The sequence below is a fragment of the Schistocerca americana genome, chromosome 2, assembly GCF_021461395.2.
Source record: "Schistocerca americana isolate TAMUIC-IGC-003095 chromosome 2, iqSchAmer2.1, whole genome shotgun sequence".
Taxonomy (NCBI): domain Eukaryota; kingdom Metazoa; phylum Arthropoda; class Insecta; order Orthoptera; family Acrididae; genus Schistocerca; species Schistocerca americana.
The window spans coordinates 624,528,646-624,550,628 of NC_060120.1; the positions used below are offsets into that span (position 1 = coordinate 624,528,646).

Sequence of the window (21,983 nt, forward strand, 5' to 3'; positions counted from 1 at the left end):
TGAAACATTTTCCTTGAATATGCTCAGAACTGTTGGATCAACAAACATCATTAGATCAAGGAGCTGCAAAGAAGTATACAGCCAATGTGACAGCACTGAAGACGGAGATTGAAAACCGAGTTTCAGATTTCAAGGCGATAGAACTTGTTCTAGAGCTCGTAGCTCAATCTTCACAAAACGTGGATGTGGAAGATATTTAATGTAAAATGAGTACTGCTTTCTGTTTTAGTGGGGCAAAAGCTGAAGAGAAAATAATTCGATTTCAAAATGACATTTCCTTAAGGTAGAAAACTTTCGGAACAATATAAAAGTGGTATCATATGTTTAATCCTTTTTTGGATCAACTTATCTATGTGAGGCAGCATTTTCAACTATGGACATTGTGAAATCAAAGTGTAGAAAGAAACTAACTGATATCATCTTGCAGACTGTGAAGGTTGGGTTTGAGAATTTATTCAGCAGATTATAATAAACTTAACAATAATACACAAAGCCAAGCATCTCACTAAGCCTTTTCTCAATATTTATGATGGTGTACATTTTAATTTTGTTCACATGCATACTAACTTGAGAACTGGGTAGTAGGCCTACATCTTAAGATAGAGAGAAAATTACCTTATATGTATTTTGTGTAGTTAAAGTGGTTAATTTTGGCTACAGTGTTGTTTTGTGCTTACAGCTTTATAAATTTTTAACTCATTTGATCTCTAAATGGACTAAATTACATGTAGGAGATCTAAAGCCTAAAACAGTTGAACACCCCTGCTTTACATAAATCGTGAAAAATAACTAGTGTTACTTGTTATTTTCCTCGTTAGTGTAAGAACTTCCCTGACAGTACCCTCACTGTGTCTCCGCCCCCCCCCTCCCCCACCCTTCTCAAGTACCAACAAGATATATTAGATACTTACACCAACCCTGTTGAATGCTCGGACTTGGAAGACATAAAGTTGACCAGGTGAAAGTTCTGAAACAACACATTCAGCTTCTTTGCCTCTATACACCGTACACTTGGTAGAATCCGCCTGGGTCAATTCAACTTCAAAATCAGTCAGTGGCGATCCACCATCATATTCAGGGTCACCTAGCATGTAAAAAATTATTAACAATTATTAAAATTAAGTAATAATAGCCACTTTAAATAATTTGCGTGTATCTTATTTTTACAGGTGCTACAGCAAAGTCAATACACAAGACTTGATTTAAAAATCATGAAAGATAGTTGTATACATGGAAAGGACGTGAACAGACTCTAAAGATTCAGATTGGTTATATAGTGGTAATAGATAGCTTTCAGAACCAGATTTTTAACTATAAGACATTTACAGGGGCAGATATGGACTCTGGCGATAAGGAACTTGCAAAAAGGCAGGAAATTAAGAAAGATGAACCTCATACCTCATGTAAGTTGAAAGAAGCAGAAGTTGTTCAGAGAGAGCATTTGACAAAAACTGACTGACCAACAGGCGAAAAAATTACAGTAGAAGATGAATTGATAGCTCCGAGAGACGAAATTGCGAAAAAAGCAGAGAATCAAATTGGTAAAAAGACAAGGGCTACTAGAAATCTTCGGATATAAGAAGAGATACTGATTTAATTTATGCAAGGAGCAAATATAAAAATGCAACAAATGAAGCCAGTAAATGAGAGACAGACTATAAAAATGAGATAGACAGAAAGTGCAAAATGGTCATACAGGAATGGCCAGAGGACAAATGCAAGGCTATCGAAGTATGTATAACTAGAAGAACAACAGATACTGCCCAAAGGAAAATTAAAGAGATCTTTGGAGAAAAGAGGAGCAGCCGTATGAATATCAAGAGCGCAGACAGAAAACCAGTACTAAGCAAAGAATACAAACCTGAACGATGGAAGGAATATATAGAGTGGCTATAAAAGGAAATGAGCTTTAAGACAATTTTATACGAAGAGGGGGGGGGGGGGGCGGGGGGGGGGCTATGATGATGATGATGATGATGATGATACTGTTAGAACGACCTGACATAGCACCGAAAGACTGAATTTAAAGCAAGGCACCTGGAGCAGACAAAATTCTGTCAGAACTGCTGATATCCTTGGGAGTGCCACCTGTGACAAAACTGTTCCACCTAGTGTGCAAGATGTATGAGACAGGCAAAATACCCTCAGACTCCAATTGCAAAGAAAGCAGATGCTGACAGGTGTGAATATCACCAAGCTATCAGTTTAATAAGTCAAGATTGCAGAACACTAACAGGAATTATTTACTAAAGAGTGGTAGAACCCGACCTCGGGGAAGATCAGACCGGATTCTGAAGAAATGTAGGCATACACAAGGCAATACAGGCCAAATGACTTATCCTATAAGACAAGAAAGGCAAACTTGCATTTTAGCATTTGTAGACTAAGAGAAAGCTTTTGATAATGCTGACTGTAATACTCTCTTCAAACTTCTGAAGGTAGCAGGCGTAAAGTACAGGAAGCAAGAGGTTATTTAAACTTTTATAGAAACCAAACAGCTGTCTTAAGAGCCTAGAGTACAAAAAGGAAGCAGCTGGTCAGAAGGGAGTTAGTGTTTTAGCCTATGCCCCATGTTATTCAGTCTGCACATTGAGCAAGCAGTAAAGGAAACCAAGGAGAAATCTGGAAGGGGAATTACAAAGTTTAAGAAGAAGAAGAAGAAGAAGAAATAAAAACTTTGAGGTTTGCTGATGACATCGTAATTTTGGAAGAGTCGGCATTGGACTTTGAATATCAGTTGAATGGACTGGATAGTGCCTTAAAAAGAGGATATAAGATGAGAATCAACAGAAGTAACACAAGGGTAATGGAATATAGTTGCATTAAATCATGATGCTGAGGAAACTAAATTAGGACACGGGATACTAAAAGTAGTTGATGTTTTGAAATCTGGGTAACAAAATAACTGATGATGTCTGAAGTAGGGAGGACATAAAAAGTAGAATGCCAATGGTAATGACAAGAAAAGCATTTCTGAAGAACAGAAATTTCTTAACATCAAATATAAATGTAAATGTTAGGAAGCTTTTCCTTATGGCATTTGGCTGTACTGTAGCTTTGTGTGAACGTGAAATATGGACAACAGCAGTTCAGACAAGAAAAGAACAAAAGCTTGAAATGTGGTGCTACAGAAGAACGCTGAACATGGGTAAATCACACTAATGCGGCGGCACTGAACAGAACTGGGGAGAGAAGAAATTCATGGCATAATTTGACTAAAAGAAGGGACTAGTTGCTGAGACATCAAGGAATCACCAATTTAGTACTGGAGGGAAGTGAGGGGGAGAGGGGGGGGGGGGGGGGTGCATACTGCAGAGGAAGACCGAGAGAAGAGTACAGGAAGGAAGTTAAAATGGATACGGGTTGCAGTAGTTATTTGGAGATGATGAGGCTTACACGGGATAGAGCAGCACAGAGATGCACTGAACTTTTCTTCAGACTGAAGACCACAACAAGAGGAGGAGGAGGTGGAGGAGGAGGAGAACGATGACAAGGCTCACAGATGAAGGAATATCTTACGGACCCAAGAAGTCAACACAGCAAATCATCAGAATTGTAACAAATAACTTTCGAAGCTTTTACTGACAAACATGTGGCAGGCTTGCTGTCTTCAGTGTAAAACCTTTCACAGAACTTTCTGATGTCATACGAGAAAAGTGAGAGTTGGGTTTTATATGATCAATGTTTTTGGAATACATGCTATCTAGAATGGAAAAGGACATTCTGTCCAAAATACCTCATGAAATTTGAGTTCAGAGTACTGAAAAACCCTGAATTAACAAGCCTACTTTAAAGGAAATTCTACTTTTAATGAATATTTCAATCGGTCACAGCAAAACTCCCATAAAAAATTTATTTCTCCCCGCTTTTAATGGACCCCGCTTAAGAAAAGGTCCACTTTTAAGGAATAAAAATGAAACATTCTGCAAATTGAAATCCGGTTTTTACATAGTTCCTAAGTTCTGGTAAGCTTTCGATTTGTTTCCGCTTCACGCAAGTCATAATTTTTGTCTTATGATGCTGTAAATGGTAACTAATTCAACAGGTCGACGTGTGCCTAGATTGTAGTCAGTAACTCTACTTAGCTTGTAATGATACCGCCAAATCCGTTAAAAGAATTGGTAATCAATTTTCATGTAACAGAGGTCGCGTGATTTGACATCACAGTCACTGAGGCTACAAGTATGAAGTGCTAAAAGTGTAACTCTTCGGTTTCTGAAGTGCTGAAGCTATCAATTTTATTTTTGTATAGTTATGGAGGCAAATGTAGAAAGCTTACAGTTCAACAAAAACAGACAATGACAATCTTAAAATGAATCTTTCCAACATGGTGCAGAAATACGAATTAGTACTGTCTACATGTGCATCATATTGAAACATATGGAAGCATTTCTGAATTGATGATTCCTGCGAATCCAAAAAAGGAATGGCTGGTTGAATTTTTAAAAATAAATAAAAACCACTGTAAACTGTTGTTTCAAAGTGTACGTGGAGAAAGTAAAGCTCTGGTCGCAGAAAGTGAGAAGTAGTGGATGAACATTAAACTGCCACGCTTGGCACCAAGTATGAGCCCAAATACTTTTTGAATGCTGATGAAAGTTGTGTCTTCTATAATTTACTTCCTGCAAAATCATATTCTATTATGGGAGAAAAATGACACAGGAGTAATACAAAGTAAATAAAATGACAATGCTATTATGTGTAAATAATAATGGAAGTTAGAAGTTGCTGGCATTATTAGTTCCCATGTGTTTCCAAAACATAAAAACGCTACTTTGAACTTATGAGTACAATAGCAATCCCTGAAGATATCAGACATCTTTACAGCATTTTTGGGCATTTAGATGCCAAGACGAGTGCAGCATGAAGGAAAATTGTACTTATTATTGACCTATGCCTTGTCCATCCTAAAGAAATGTAATTTCAGAATGTAAAGTTGTGTTCCTTTCTCCAAACTGCACAAGTCATCTTCAGCCTCTGGACCTGGGCACAATACACTGTTAAATCCAAATACAGAGTAGCAGTTGTGTAGAAGTCGATTTCATTCTTTGAGAGGAAGGAAGTGATGAGACTCACCATTGTACAGACTAACATATGTTTGTTGCTGCCTGGAATTCTGTAACACAACAGACTATGTTAAATTGTTTCACAAAGGCTGTCTGTGGTACATCAGTTGTTGTTGAAGACAATGTTCTTCCAGACGAAGAATGGAGTAGAAAAACAGATATTTCCAAAAATGCAACATTCCAGAGCATTATTTGTTGTGATTATGTTCTAACTTCCATACCAGACATTGGTGTCAGTGAAATGCTTATGAAGGAACACAGGTACAAGCTGGCAGTGACTTTGATGGAGGGGGAGGGGGGCATAGCATCAAGTTTTGCTGCTGCTGCTGCTGTGCAAGTAACTGGTACTGTCAAGAATTTCTTTTTCTCCATCAATGTAGATGGATCAATTCTAACATTCACCAGCTGGAGCAACAACTTCTTTCACTACAATATACTGGAAGGACCAAATAAACAAGACTTACTGACAAATAAATAATACGCTCTGTGAAAAATGTAATTATTATATATTTGCTGCATTTAAATTTATGGCACATTATATTGCAAATTTTGTAATTATATAGCACTTACATCACCACATTTATGATTCTGGGTCACTCCTTTCATGTTCTGTGGCAAAACCTCCATTTAAGGAAAACCCCTATTTAAGGAAGAAATATCTGAATCCCTAGATATGACTAGAAACGGGTTTTACTGTATGCTCTAGGATTCTGCAACAAATGAGTATCAAGGAATTTGACAGTGGATATTTCTGCTACCCTCCTTGTACACAATTATGACCCTTGTTTTTTCCAACACTCTTCAAAACAGTGTCACACTGAAGAAATGGAACAGAAATCAGGAATAACAACTTACTCCATTTTAAAGCAAGTGATGTGGCACGGGCCTTTCCATGTAGGCGAGGAGGTGAGCACTGCCCAGGACACACTGCCTCAGTCGTAACAATGCAAGGCTCTGAGTAATCACTGCAGCCACCAGCACTACTACACGAGACTCGTGCTTGGTATGTTGTGCCAGGCATCAGCCGATCACATACATACTCCAGTTCTGGGCCAGTATAGACTCTCTCAAAACCTGAAACAAACAGAAATGGTAAATCTCTATCTGTAAATCCCAAGTGTTAGTGAAAGATCATTACTGCACAATCATTCACAGATATTGTAGCCTCATTTGTGTTTACTTAACTGTGCAAGACATCAGAATTCGAAACATTCCTTGAATGTTATGTGAACAGAATAATATTTATTAAGTGTGTTCACTTGACACATTTGTTCAGTCATTTGTTCATTCATTCATTATATAAACATCAATGTTTCATTTCATCAGAAATTTATTTATAAGGTGGACATTGTTTAATAGCGCTCTAAAGCAGGTTATGCTATGAAGCTTCATAAACATGTTATTTCCAACAAAATGATAGCTGTATTGACATCTTCAACTTTTATAGTCCTGTCTTCCTCAGTTGCGTGTAATATTACGGTATATTGATAATTTTTACTTATGGACCGTCTGACAGCAACAAAAAAAAAAAAAACAATTTTAGTGCCATACGTGTTTCGCCTTTATTTTCTACAAGGCATCATCAGTGGCAGGTTGCGTGGACAATTTCTTACATGTAAGAAATTGTCCACGCAACCTGCCACTATGATGCCTTGCAGAAAATAAAGGCAAAATGCGTATTCTTACACGTAATAAATTGTCCACGCAACCTGCCACTGATGATGCCTTGCAGAAAATAAAGGCGAAATGCGTATGGCACTAAAATTGTGTTTTATTCAGTTGCTGTCAGACGGTCCATAAGTAAAAATTATCAATATACCGTAAAATGATAGCTTGTTGAAGAGGAACCCAAGGCCAAGATGGAGAAAGGGATTTCAATGCCATCCCCTTCTCACTGATTTCAGTGAATTAGAACAAAGGCAATAATGCATAATAAGCTGCTCATGACTTAAGGGCCATGATTGCTTTAGCACAAACTTTCTTAATCCATTCCACTTACACTTAGTAATTTTGTTAAGAGACTACTACTACTACTACTACTACTACTACTATAGCAACAATTCTTCCTTACCTCTTCCACCATTCAGCTCCACTGTATAGGCAGTTATTTCAGCACCACCAGTATCACTTGGTGGTTCCCATTTTATTTTAAAGGTGTGTGTATGAATGCGACCTTTCACACTTGGTCTAGAAGGAACAGCTGGTCTACCAGGTAGAGTACGGTAGCACACTTCGTCCGACCACCGAGAATTTCCCTCCTCATTATGTGCACATAGCTGTAAAATTAGAGCCATTATGTAAGAGAAGCTGTGCCGGTGGCAGATAAACTCTTTCCTAGCAATATAATTTAATGATCGTGCACAACAAAAAGAGAACAAAATTTTACATTTGCATCTTTCGCTGAAACAGGATGTAGTTTATTGGAGCTATAAACACAAAATGTAAAATACAGGTTCACTTTCAGCAATTAAATCTAAACTAAGCTACATATATTACACATAGCAAACATGTAGCATTAAATGTACTCTAGATGGAAAAACTGACTCACTCTAAACTTGTATTCTGTGTGCCTGTAAAGGCGATCTTGGACATAATGAGTTTCAGGTCCATTGTAAACTGGTCTGAAACCATGTCCTGAAACCAAATCATCCATCTGCAGGCAAAATTCAACATCATTAGGTCGTTTCTGCCAAGCAAGATGCAGTGATGAAACAGTCGCTTCCTTCAGTACTGGAGAAGCAGGAGCCGTAGGTGGACTGCCAGATGTTGAAAACTGAACTATGTCTGAATATGGCCTGCAACGAAGCATACTACAATGAGAAAACTCCCAGAGAAAAATTAAACAGTCCACTTATACTAGCATTATGCTGAAGCAACAATTAAACATAACTTTCAATTTACGCAGTAGCGAGTGAGGAATGTAAAAGAGCAGAAAGTTGGTACGAATCAAGTTGTGCAAGTCGAGCAAATAGACAAGAAATGTCGTAGGAAAATTCTGGTAGAATGTAACTACTAGGGTTGTCCACAAAGTAAGTCCTGTTTCTATTTCTATCCGCAGCAGCACCATGATCGCAGTTCCGAGCATGCACGGCAGTTACTTTGATTCAACGAGAAGACATGTATGCTATTTTCAGATCGCTGCTGCCGACATGTGCTTTGTAGCACTTCTTTATAAGGTCAGCCGTAATTGAAAATGCCGTCACGTGTGAAATCAGATCTGCAATTCATTTTCTGAATTCAAAGAAAGTTAAACCAAGGGAAATTCATCGACAAATCTGTGAAGTTTACAGACAGAATGCTATGAGTGATTCAATGGTTCAAAGATGAGTCAGAATGTTCAATGATGGACGTGATCAAGTGCACGATGAAGGACGAAGAGGACACCCGTCTGTGGTTGCTGATGAACTGGTTCACGCAACTGAAGAGAAGATTAAAAACCACTGTAAGATTACACTTAGTGCCCTTGCTATGGAAGTTCCGCAAATCTCACAATCACTAATTCATGAACTTGTTACTGAAAACCTCAAATTTCAAAAACTTTGCTCACATTGGGTACCCAAAATTCTTACTGAACAACACAAAAAACAATGTATGGGCAGTACACTTCAGTTTTTGACATGCTACAATGAAGAAGGCAATGGTTTTCTTTCTCGGATAGTCATGGGGGATGAAACTTGGATATCGTACGACACCCTTGAAACAAAACAGCAAACAATGGAATGGAAGCACACTTCATCCCAACGAAGGTTAAACCTAAGCAAATCTTGACACCTTGAAAAGTCATGTGCACCATTTTTTGGGACAGAAAAGGCATTTTGCTGATTGATTTCTTACTACGAGGCCAAATAATCAATACCCACAGTTACTGTGAGACCACTAAGAAATTGCGCTGCGCAATACAGAACAAGCACCGAGGATTACTGTCAGAAGGTGGTGTTTTTTCCATGATAATGCCCAACCTCACATGGCGAATATGACCAAACAACTCTTACGGGAATTTCACTGGGACGAATTTGATCATCCTCCGTACAACCCGGACCTCTCTCCTAGCGACTTTCATCTCCTCTTACACCTAAAATCTGTCCTTGGTGGTCAACACTTCAACGATGATAACGAGCTCAAACAACATGTTGCCTCATGGTTGAACACACAGGCGACAACCTTCAACGAAGAAGGCATACAAGAACTTGGGCCACACTATGACAAGTGCCTACAAAATTTCAGAAACTATGTTGAAAAGTAGTTTAACAGTTGTAGAATTTTGTACAATAAATATTTTTTTGTATCTGTACACATTTGTTTATATAACCAAATGGAACATGGATGTATCTCGTAGTTTCAGATTAAAGAAGACGACTCACAAAAAAGTGGATGGTGGTGAGTTGCTCTCTCTCTCTCTCTCTCTCTCACACACACACACACACACACACACACACACACACACACACGTATGTATGTCTGCCCCTACATGGTGCTGGATGGATGCACAGTACCAGTGCTGCATTTCAACAGGTGGACTAGGTTTTTGGTACGGCTTGTGTCAGGTGTGATGGACAGTGAAAGAGAGAGGCAGAAGGCAGGCACGGGGATTGGTGGTGGGTGGCTGCTCCTCTGAGGGAGGTAGCTGGTTTGCCAGTTAGAAATGTGGGAAGCAAGTCTGGCAGGTACAAGGGCTAGGCATGTGATGAACAGTCATCGTAGAAGGTGGGGAGTGACACACGGTGAAAGTGATGTGGGGATGTGAACTGGATAGTTTTTATCACGTAATTGTAATTTCTTTGATGGTGTAAAGCCCTTGCTTAAAATCACTTAATGCAGAATATTGCTATTATGCTTCCCGTACTGTAGCCTTAAATATTGTTCTCTCTCTCTCTCCCTGTTTTACAGTATAATATTTTGTTCAACTTTCGATCTGTTACATACTATCTGACATAATGTAATCAGCACATTACGTGCACTCCTGTTCCAATGCTTCTGACAGCTGTTGTCACTGTAAATTACAAGCATTCAATACTAGATGGCGCGATACAAGGTGCCGACTTGCTAACATCGACGACGCGCGCGCCTGTCAGTCTGATGCTGCTTACAGTGCTGGCCGCACACGCGACCCTTAGCAGCGCGTCTTAGTCAAGTTGTGCATTCCTAGGAAAATTTTATAATGTACAAATATATTTTTATCTTTAACGTGAGCACTGTTGCTCTAAACCATTTCATAGCTACTTACTCTATGTAAGTATGCTTTCTTTGTCTATTGTACCGTAGCAGTTAGTTATGATGTAATTTTATTACATATGTTTAATTTAATAATTTTTATATTATTCCAAAACTCTGTAATAGGTAATGTAAAAATTTTTTACTTCTGATGAAAGCTGCCTTAGAGCAGTTGAAACCTAGGTAAAGTTGAAAATTTTTTACCTTTGCAACCGAAGAGCTGTATTTTCAAGTAATATTATGAACAGAATATTCTAACTAATACAGATAACAGTCAACAGATAATGCCAAAAGCAGGTAACTGGTCCAAATAAAGTATGTGATAAGTAGTAAATTCTCTGACTGAAGGTTTACAGGAGTCAATAGTAACACTCACACCCTATGTTTTACAGCAATAAAAGGCAAACATTCTCCCAAAAAGATAAATCATTATTCATGAAAACTCCTCTGAAAAATGTTACGAGGAGGAGGCTGGTAACAGCAGCTCAATAACATTCACTTCTAGTCACTGGAGAGGGCAAAGAAGGTATGTTTTTTCATCATCATTTTAAAGAGTTATGCATGTTTCAATGGTATGTTTCCTCTTGCTTTCTCAATATGCAAACATGTTTCCTCACGGGAAATATCACAAAAATACACTCATTCAATTAGACTGTATTTCATTTGGCTAATAGTTAACACATTCAACACTACGTCCATACGCCACTCGAGCACGCATGTTTCAGCCGCGTGGACGGCACCCATATCCCGTACGGTCACTGAAAGGTGTTTTTCACTGCACTATGGCTGGTGGCTGTAAGATAACTGCAGTAGTTCATATTTTGTCCACTAGATGCAGCAGGAGTCGATGAGTTGTGTGTATCAGTTGTACGAGTAGAATATCTGCAAGTATAGCAATTGGTCCTTTGACGACTTTTCACTTGGCACGCAACCATAATTTTGTGATTGTGAATTATCGTTTTGAGCAAAAATGACAGCCAGAGGCCTCCTGGAAAGTCAAGTTCTGGACATTTTATTAGGATAAAATGAATCTGATATTGACGTCAGTGATGACAACAGTAACCACGAGCAAGAAAATGTTTCAAGTGAATCAGGTAATAGTTTTTAATATATTTTCCTCAATTTTGTTGCTAATTTATATGGATAATTTGTAAAGGAAACACACTATCTTTTTTTTTTCTTCATATACAACTTCCATTAGATGAGGAGCTGCAACGATAAGCAAATGTTACAGCAACAAATGCTACAGTAGGTCTTACTGAACACAATGCTGACAACTGGCAGGAGCACGGTGCACACCCTCAGCTTCTAGTATTTCAGTTGGCATCTGGAGCCACTTGTTTGTGAACAGGAACTAATGTTTACGACTGTTTTTTGAACGTTTTTTAGTGACAATGTTATCCGAAACATAAAGACCGAGACAAACAGATATGCCGGTACAAAAATTGCTGCAACGAAACAGTGAAATGAAATAAAGAAGAACACTATGTGGCACAAATGAGATCCAGTAAAACAACAAGAAATATTTTGGTTTTTTGCAGCAGTTCTGCATAAGTGTGTTGTGAAATTACCAACGCTTACTGACTATTGGTCAACTGATTCATTTTTACAAACAGGCTTTGCTTATTGATTGTTGAGCCATGACAGGTTTTCCAGTATTATGTTCATGCTGCATGCCAATGACAACTCAACATAATAAAAAAAAAAAGAGGAAAATCACGATCTTCTTCACAAAATTAGACCTGTTTTCAACATTTTTGTCAAGAAGTTATTTGTCCATTTCATGGACGAGTTGGCTTTAGGGTTTACATGAAAAATAGACCCTATAAATATGGCATAGAGCTTTATGCACTTCGTGATGCTGCAACATGCTATGTTGTGAACTGCAATGTTTACACAGGATCAGCAGGAAGGACTGACAACCATATTCCAGCATTATTAGACAGACTCTGTTCTCCATATTACGGTGAAGGCCACTGTATTTACATGGACAGATATTACACTAGTGTTCCTGATGTTGTGGGAGAAAAATACATTAGCTGTTGGAATTGTAAAGAAAAACAGAAAAGGCTTACCAACAAGCTTCAAAACAATAAAACTGAAGCAAAATGAGATATTTTTGAGGAATGGGCCCATTCTAGTGCTGAAGTGGAAAAATAAGTGTGACGTATACTGTATCCACAAAACATCAGGCTACAACAGAAGAGGAGGAGGATATTAGTGTTTAACGTCCCATCGACAACGAGGTCATTAGAGACGGAGCGCAAGCTCGTGTTAGGGAAGGATGGGGAAGGAAATCGGCCGTGCCCTTTCAAAGGAACCATCCCGGCATTTGCCTGAAGCGATTTAGGGAAATCACGGAAAACCTAAATCAGGATGGCCGGAGACGGGATTGAACCGTCGTCCTCCCGAATGCGAGTCCAGTGTGCTAACCACTGCGCCACCTCGCTCGGTACAACAGAAGACATTCCAGTATGTTCAAAAGGTGGTATTACAATATTAATGAAACCAGACTGACTACAATATGAACAAGACTGGTGTAAAACTTTCTGGCAGATTAAAACTGTGTGCAGGACCAAGACTCCAACTCAGGACCCGAGTTCACGTCTCAGTCCTGCACACAGTTTTAATCTGCCAAGAAGTTTCATAACAGCACACATTCCACTGTAGAGCGAAAATCTCATTCTGAAAGACTAGTGTAGATCATGTGGATCAGCCGTACAGTTACTACCCATTCGCACAAAAAGCAATGAAGTGGTGGAAAAACTTTTCTTTCGCGTTTTTGTAATGTCTGCCGTGAACAGTGTAATTTTGTACAGAGACGTCAATAAATAGAAAATCCCTCCAGTGGACTTCTTCTTTTTTAAAAAAAAAGAAAAAAGAAAACCAGCTTGAAATTGGTAGCAACAGGAGGAGACTTTTTATCTTCAGAACCAACAATAAGCACTAGCCTGGACAGAAATTTTGGCCATCACTTTCCAGAAAAAGTACCTCCCACCGCCAACAAAGTAAATACTATGCATTACGGCAAAGTTTGCTCTGAGGACTGGAAGAAAGAGACTGGCAAACGGATAAGAAAAGAAAGCAGATGGTGATGCAAAGACTCCGTGTACCTCAGTGCTTTCAGGATTAGCACTTGTAAGTGAATTATTTATAAAATATTCATAATCATTTTATGTCATAAAATATTAAACAAAAAACCTCTTGTGAAACAAATTCTTTTTATTACGAACACCAGAAATCATTTTAGGAAAAGTAAAAAAAAATTCCGGTTGCAAGATTCTCATGGTTATGGGAATGCTGTAGGCCCTTAGTTTTTGCACACTTATTCATTAAATTTGCTGGAAAATCGCCATTGCACCTGCATTGTCGAGGTGCATACATAGCAGTGTGGAGTATGTTAAGATTCTGTCTCCTTGCACTAATGAAACTTTTCTGCATTCACCTAACTTCCAGTTATCTGGCAAAATAACTTTTAGCACAAGTGATAACATCAGCAGTAACATTACTTTATTGCTGTTATTTCTCTAATGTTATGCTTAGTAGATGAAGTTTCTCTTCAGTTGTGTAGGCTAGCAACACAGCATCTACACACACAGTACAATTGGTGACTGTTCTCACAGTGGAAGTGTGTAAAGGCCAATATAATGGCAAATCTATACAACACATAGCTGTACTGCTGACTCAAAACACTACCACATTTGTTTTAGTACACAAGAGGAGTGGGGGAGGGTGAACCGTTTTAGTATATTGCCCATAACAAGGGGGGGAGGGGGGAATGCTGTTCCAGCAGCAGAGGAATTTGAAACTACTGCCTCATTAGCCCAACCAGCTTCCATTACAATGCCACGACTACATTATTTTCTGAAAAAGGTGTTACTCATTTACCTTCATGTCCTAGCCAGACTAGCTTTCTAATGCACGCCCAACCTATCATAATTTTCCAATAATTTTTCGGAGTTGCAAAACAATAGTTTACCAGCTGCATAAGTAATTTACTTTGAGCTCTTTCCTCTCAGGACTCCCAATGCCATCTTGAGACTTGTATAGACCAGGTTTTGATAAATGAAAAATAAAATGTTTTTAGCAGGGTTAATTTAGCTTTCTTTGGTAGTTAAGTGTACATACATTAATGAATGACCAATTTCAGGGCGAGGAACCACCGTGGCACTTGAAAAAGGTGACAAAATATTTCAATGAACAGGCATGGCACAAAATTATTATTATTATTATTATTATTATTTATTATTTACAATGCCCTACCAAACTGGCTAGTGAAGACTATAATATATTTCTCTGTTAGGATCCTGGATGGTGCATGACCATTTTTTCCTTTATAGATTTATTAATATATACTGGTGCATTGGTAATTTGATATTCTAATCTTAATTCACAAACAAAATCAACATCACATTTTACAACTAATGATATTCTACACTCCAAATATTGGAAAATGATTAAAAAATATTTTAGCTCACTGTTTCTTATAGAAACCTTGGCAAAAAATGAACTACATACTGCTGTTGTTGTTGTTGTTGTTGCTGCTGTTGTTGTTGTCGTCTTCAGTCCTGAGACTGCTGTGATGCAGCTCTCCATGCCACTCTCTCCTGTGCAAGCTTCTTCATCTCCCAGTACTTACTGCAACCTACATCCTTCTGAATCTGCTTAGTGTATTCATCTCTTGGTCTCCCTCTACAATTTTTACCCTCCATGCTGCCCTCCAATGCTAAATTTGTGATCCCTTGATGCCTCAGAACATGTCTTACCAACCGGTCCCTCCTTCTTGTCAAGTTGCGCCACAAACTCCTCTTCTCCCCAATTCTATTCAATACCTCCTCATTAGTTGTGTGATCTACCCATCTAATCTTCAGCATTCTTCTGTAGCACCACATTTTGAAAGCTTCTATTCTCTTCTTGTCCAAACTATTTATCGTCCATGTTTCACTTCCATACGTGGCTACTCTCTATACAAATACTTTCAGAAACGACTTCCTGACACTTAAATCTATACTCGATGTTAACAAATTTCTCTTCTTCAGAAATGCTTTCCTTGCCATTGCCAGTCTACATTTTATATCCTCTCTACTTCGACCATCATCAGTTATTTGGCTCCCCAAATAGCAAAACTCCTTTACTACTTTAAGTGTCTCATTTCCTAATCTAATTCCTTCAGCATCACCCGACTTAATTCGACTACATTCCATTATCCTCGTTTTGCTTTTGTTGATGTTCATCTTATATCCTCCTTTCAAGAAACTACCCATTCTGTTCAACTGCTCTTCCAAGTCCTTTGCTGTCTCTGACAGAATTACAATGTCATCGGCGAACCTCAAAGTTCTTATTTCTTCTCAACGGATTTTAATACCTACTCCGAATTTTTCTTTTGTTTCCTTCACTTCTTGCTCAATATACAGATTGAATAACAGCAGGGAGAGGATACAACCCTGTCTCACTCCCTTCCCAACCACTGCTTCCCTTTCATGCCCCTCGACTCTTATAACTGCCATTTGGTTCCTATACAAATTGTAAATAGCCTTTCGCTCCCTATATTTTACCCCTGCCACCTTCAGAATTTGAAAGAGTGTATTCCAGTCAACATTGTCAAAAACTTTCTCTAAGTCTACAAATGCTAGAAACATAGGATTGCCTTTCCTTAATCTAGCTCCTAAGATAAGTCGTAGGGTCAGTATTGCCTCACGTGTTCCCATATTTCTACGGAATCCAAACTGATCTTCCCCAAGGTTGGCTTCTACTAGTTTTTCCATTCGTCTGTAAAGAAATCGCGTTACAATTTGCAGCCGTGACTTATTAAACTGATAGTTCGGTAATTTTCACATCTGTCAACACCTGCTTTCTTTGGGATTGGAATTATTATATTCTTCTTGAAGTCGAAGGGTATTTCGCCTGTCTCATACATCTTGCTCACCAGATGGCAGAGTTTTGTCAGGGCTGGCTTTCCCAAGGCTATCAGTAGTTCTAATGGAATATTGTCTACTCCCGGGGCCTTGTTTCGACTCGGGTCTTTCAGTGCTCTGTCAAACTCTTCAAGCAGTATCATATCTCCCATTTCATCTTCATCTACATCCTCTTGCATTTCCACAATATTGTCCTCAAGTACATCGCCCTTGTATAGACCCTCTATATACTCCTTCCATCTTTCTGCTTTCCCTTCTTTGCTTAGAACTGGGTTTCCATCTGAGCTCTTGATATTCACAAGTGGTTCTCCTTTCTCCAAAGGTCTCTTTAATTTTCCTGTAGGCAGTATCTATCTTACCCCTAGTGATATAAGCCTCTACATCCTTACATTTATCCTCTAGCCATACCTGCTTAGCCATTTTGCACTTCCTGTGGATCTCATTTTTGAGACGTTGGTATTCCTTTTTGCCTGCTTCATTTACTGCATTTTTATATTTTCTCCTTTCATCAATTAAATTCAATATTTCTTCTGTTACCCAAGGATTTCTACTAGCCCTGATCTTTTTACGTACTTGATCCTCTGCTGCCTCCACTACTTCATCCCTCAAAGCTACTCATTCTTCTTCTACTGTATTTCTTTCCCCCATTCTTGTTAATTGTTCCCTTATGGTCTCCCTGAAACTCTGTACAACCTCTGGTGTAGTCAGTTTTTCCACGTCCCATCTCCTTCAATTCCCACCTTTTTGCAGTTTCTTCAGTTTTAATCTACAGTTCACAACCAATAGATTGTGCTCAGAGTCCACATCTGTCCCTGGAAATGTCTTACAATTTAAAACCTGGCTCCTAAATCTCTGTCTTACCATTATATTATCTATCTGATACCTTTTAGTATCTTCAGGGTTCTTCCATGTATACAATCTTCTTCCATGATTCTTAAACCAAGTGTTAGCTATGATTAAGTTATGCTCTGCGCAAAATTCTACCAGGCGGCTTCCTCTTTCATTTCTTAGCCCCAATCGATATTCACCTACTATGTTTCCTTCTCTCCCTTTTCCTACTCTCGAATTCCAGTCACCTATGGCTATTAAATTTTCATCTCCCTTCACTATCTGAATAATTTCTTTTATTTCATCATACATTTCTTCAATTTCTTCGTCATCTGCAGAGCTAGTTGGCATATAAACTTGTACTACTGTAGTAGGTGCGAGCTTGGTGTCTATCTTGGCCAGAATAATGTGTTCATAACCATACTACATTTTATTTTTCCTAATAATTTTCTAAGTGGTCTGCACATCCCTTTCGGTCACTCTTCCTTCTACTGAAAGATTTGTGCACCACCAGCTGAAGCTTGAGAGAGAAGTTCATCTCATGCTTCTTTTAGATAGTTAATGTTCTTTTTTCTTTTCTTTTGGAGCACCTGACACAGTCAATTGATATTTTTTTGTTTTTCACCTTCTTAATTCAGGATAACTTTAGTTTTATTCCACTTTTTGCTGTTCTTCTAAGTCCAGTTTTATTTTCCTTTAACATTCTTCCTTATAAGCAGTAGAAATTGCATGTGCTTGCTGTCCACAAGTAACGAGCTGTGATTCAACTGACACAAACAGAAAATGGGGCTAGTTTCCCAGACAACTGTTTAAAAAAGTTTCGGACATCACTGCCTTATGCACTTCAAGGCACAATATTTTCTCTCTAAGCCTGCATTTCTACAGGACAATTAAAAGAAGCTTTCACTTGTTTTGAAACGTCTGGATATTTTAACTCTACGGATGATGAGTCTCTGTTTGAGATATGTTGCTGCCACTAATTGTCAAAACCTTTGTTATCTAACGCTGGGTTATCTTTTCCAAACTGTAGAACCTTACAAGAGTCCTAGAATCCTGCCAGGCATCAAAAGACATCATTATTACAATCTTTAGGATGTCTCTGTAGCTTCTGCTCTGTATTTTTTCTTTGAGGTCTAAAAACCTAAAACTTTTCAGTGGAGCACTTGATAAGCATGTGTTTTCCATCTAGTCCTTGGGCCACCTTTACTAATCAAAACTTCTCACATTCTTACATTTTACTAAGCTCTTCAGTTACTTGCCTGCAAACGAGTAGTTGTTCATCAGGATACAGATTGTCCAATGTAAAAAGTTCATTATAAAGAACTTCAGAAACACACTCATTTTTCCTCAAAGCAGAATCTATCAGACCATGAAAAAAAAAGGTTTGAAGTATATGTACTATTTCTGTGTGCAACTTGTAAATCAAGGTGTTTGGCTTTGAAAACAATGTCTGAATTTACAGACTAGTTCTGCACATAAAATTATGGAAGGACATTCTGCTTTCACTGAAGTTTTTAAGCATTCACACTAGCATTGGAGAATCTGGACCAGGGAGCAGCAAGTCATCTTGTGGCTATATGCCTCAAACACTTGCGATGAGGAATGTTGAAACTTAGACGAAATTCCTTCTAATGTTTCCCAGCGAACATGTCAACAGTCAAAATAGTGGTACACACTGACCACAAATTCGGATGCTTCTTCTCCTAAACATTACAAAGTCTTTAAATAGGCATTATGCATTGTATGAATGTTGCGAAATCAGATGTTTATAAGTTGTCTGCCACGAGTTTCCTGGACGTCACTATCTAAATGCCTAAACACTTTACTGATGTTAGGTCCACCTGATCCTAGCATAATGCATTTATTTTAGGGGCAAGTTGGCTTCAGAAAGTGCTTTACATAATTTCGAAGGTAACATTTCATTTCACCATCCGCTTTGGTTATAAAGAAATTCTTAGAATGATTGCTTTTATTAATTATTTTATCTTTAACACTCTTAGTTTCGTCAAAACTCAGTGTGTAATACAATGAACTTGCTTCTTCTAACATGTTCCAGATACATGGAGCCAGTCCATCAGTAATCAAGAATGTTTCTTATGCCGAAACGCAATATGTGGAACACTGGCAGGAATCATCATCTTAAAAACTTAACAAATATCATTTGACAAATCCATAAAGTAATTAGGAATTACTGACTCCACTGTCCAAATCAATTCAGCAGTAGTGGATCTATCTGTTATGTTGGCACATGTACCAAACTTGCAGGTTGTGTCCGATCTGAAAGTTCTAAACACAACTGATGTGATTTAATTTCGAATGTGTTGTTAAATGTGATTGGTTACTAACTGCCAGAAAACTTTTTGTCTTAAAATTAAAAGAGCAGGAACACACACTGCAAAATAGTTCACTTTCACTAATGTTTTCAGTCTTTGTAAGCCAGGCAGTACAGAATTTACATTCTCCACATCTAGGAAGGTCTATTTTCAAAACTGAACAGAGTATCATAGCAGCAGTTTTGTTACTAAAGTAAAATTAGAACCTGGGACAAAACTAGAAGCAGTTATAACAGAGGAATATTTGACACTAACAGAAGTTGCACAAATTATAAAAAACCCTCAAAAAATCCAAGAGGAACAACCTCTCTCAAATTGCGGAAGATCCTCTGGTTTCATCATTGGAGAACTCCAAAAAATTAAATGAGCAAACGTGAGTACAGAAACTTGGGAAAAAATTAAATAACTTATTCTCTTCCTAAAAGAGCAAAAAAATTGACAAATATAACAACAATTTTAAAAAGTCACAACAGACTGTGACTAAAAGTGACCAATTCTTCAGCTTCTCCAATTTACTTCCACTGTGATAAATAAATAAATATTTAAAAAAACAATAATAAATAACAAGTACTATATGGGAACTATAACCTGGCATGTGGACTTTCCAGTTCTGACCAGTAGCAGTCAGGAAACTTCATACTGTAGTGATTTGCAGGTGTTTGTTGCCAACTGCACAATGAACTCTAAACTGCTGTCAACTGCACTGTTGTCTGCTTTGTCACTGAGCTATGTGCATGCTTACAGTACATGGGAGGTCTAACTTATAATCTGCATCAGCATTTTCCCCACTCCTTCCAAGATAGCAAGTTAAGTAGTAAATCTTGCAGTGTAATCCAACACACACACACACACACACACACACACACACACACACACACACACACTCTCTCACTCTCACTCTCCTTCTCACACACATGACCACAGTCTCTGAAGCCAGCACACACACACACACACACACACACACACACACACACACACTCTCACTCTCACTCTCTGTGTGTGTGTGTGTGTGTGTGTGTGTGTGTGTGTGTGTGTGTGTGTCCCACCTGTGGCTCAGCATCTCCGCTATATGGTGTGTAGCAATATCCTTATGATATTGTTACGTTCCATCCTCGATTTTCCATTGTTTGATACTGCAAATACTCCAGTATTTTAACATTAATGGTGTGTGTCTTTATCTTTTTAAATACGAGAGACAGAGAGAGAGAGATTGAAAGACATCCAGGTATGAAAATATCAAAGATGCTTCACCTATTTTTTCTCCTAACACATTGTTAAAGCGAATAATGCAAAAATGTTCACATTTAATTTCCCAAAACACCCAAATTTTATTCTTTTGTTTATAAGTAAATGTGGCAGTTGGCTGCATGTGTTATCAAGTGAGACTGCCCAAGGGGAGAGGAACAGTGCAGGAAAACAGCCCCACGCCAACCCCATTCTCGCAGGACTTACAGCCTGCATTGGTGTTACAATGGACCAGGATTACTACCTTCACTCATCTCACAACAAGGAAAGATAATAATGAGCACTGTAGAACACAAATCAAAATGGATTACACCAAGCATTCCGTAACGGACACAGGGCAATGGTTTGCTGTGTCATATCAATAAGGCAGTACAGTCCAGATCTCAACACATCCCCCCCCCCCCCAAACTGCTACACTGAAGTGTGTCACAGCAAAATAATAATGATGATCGCAATAATTATTATAATAATAAATTCTTAGAAAGTTGCACTTCCAACCACCAAGAATTAATTCGTGTTTGAAACATCAACATTCCACTTAGTAACAATTTGAAACTGCTGGTATCTTACCCTTTGCCACATTCATTTACAGCAGCTAATCTGAACCTGTAGCACGTCGAAGGCTGAAGTTTAAGCATATTGTGCTGTTTTCCCCGGTTTTTGTACGCTTCTACGAAACCACCACCTTTTCCTTCATCATATTCTAAAATATAGTGTGTAATATGAGAACCATTGTCTCCTGTTGGACTCCATCTAAAACAGAAAAACTATTATTGGCAATCATACATTGAACTATTAAATGTAAACTGCAAAAAATAAGCCCATGCTGGCTATGTGTTTAAAAGAAAGTTAAGCATGGAATTATGTAATGTGGTTTCATTGTTACAGAAATTGTATTTTTCTGATTGCAAATGGTAAAGGTGTTCTTTAATAATTTTAAGTTTTGTCACAATTTTGTTAGTTAAGACCAGACTGGTAAAAGAGTTGTGCAGTCTGGTTTCAGAGATGATAGAAACTTTATCTCAGAAGCACAGTTTGGATGGGCAACAGTTTTTGCTCAGGGGCTACTTTGTGGAAGCAGATGTTAGCAGAGGGGGTGTGCTTTTAAAATGATTGCATGTATTAGTTAATTTTAAATTACAGAAAAGGTAGAAATTGTTGCATAAAAACTCTGTTCCTTAGGAATGCACAAAAACTATTAGCATGTGGCTCACAGACTGCTATTTGCCCACATCTAGTTCAAGAGGATACAATTTCAGCGACACCAAAAATACAGCATGGTAAATAAATCTGATGTATCTAAGAGGAATATGGATAAGATAGGAACTGCATGTAGACATAATCATAACATCATCACTGTGCATGGTTACTCCTGGTTAATTTTC

The 21,983-nt window shown here is 38.2% G+C and overlaps 1 protein-coding gene across 3 annotated transcripts in view; it reads right to left on the reverse strand.

The window, feature by feature from the left end:
• The window catches only part of LOC124596396 (fibronectin type-III domain-containing protein 3A), a 325,095-nt gene that overhangs the window by 37,385 nt on the left and 265,727 nt on the right, over positions 1-21,983 (reverse strand). For all 3 annotated transcript variants that reach the window (XM_047135521.1, XM_047135522.1, XM_047135523.1), the window contains 5 exons: positions 21,169-21,351; positions 7,615-7,861; positions 7,138-7,342; positions 5,922-6,140; positions 912-1,084 (listed from right to left, as the gene is read on the reverse strand). In XM_047135521.1, coding sequence (XP_046991477.1) covers positions 912-1,084; positions 5,922-6,140; positions 7,138-7,342; positions 7,615-7,861; positions 21,169-21,351 — 1,027 coding nt within the window. The remainder of the gene's footprint in view (positions 1-911; positions 1,085-5,921; positions 6,141-7,137; positions 7,343-7,614; positions 7,862-21,168; positions 21,352-21,983) is intronic.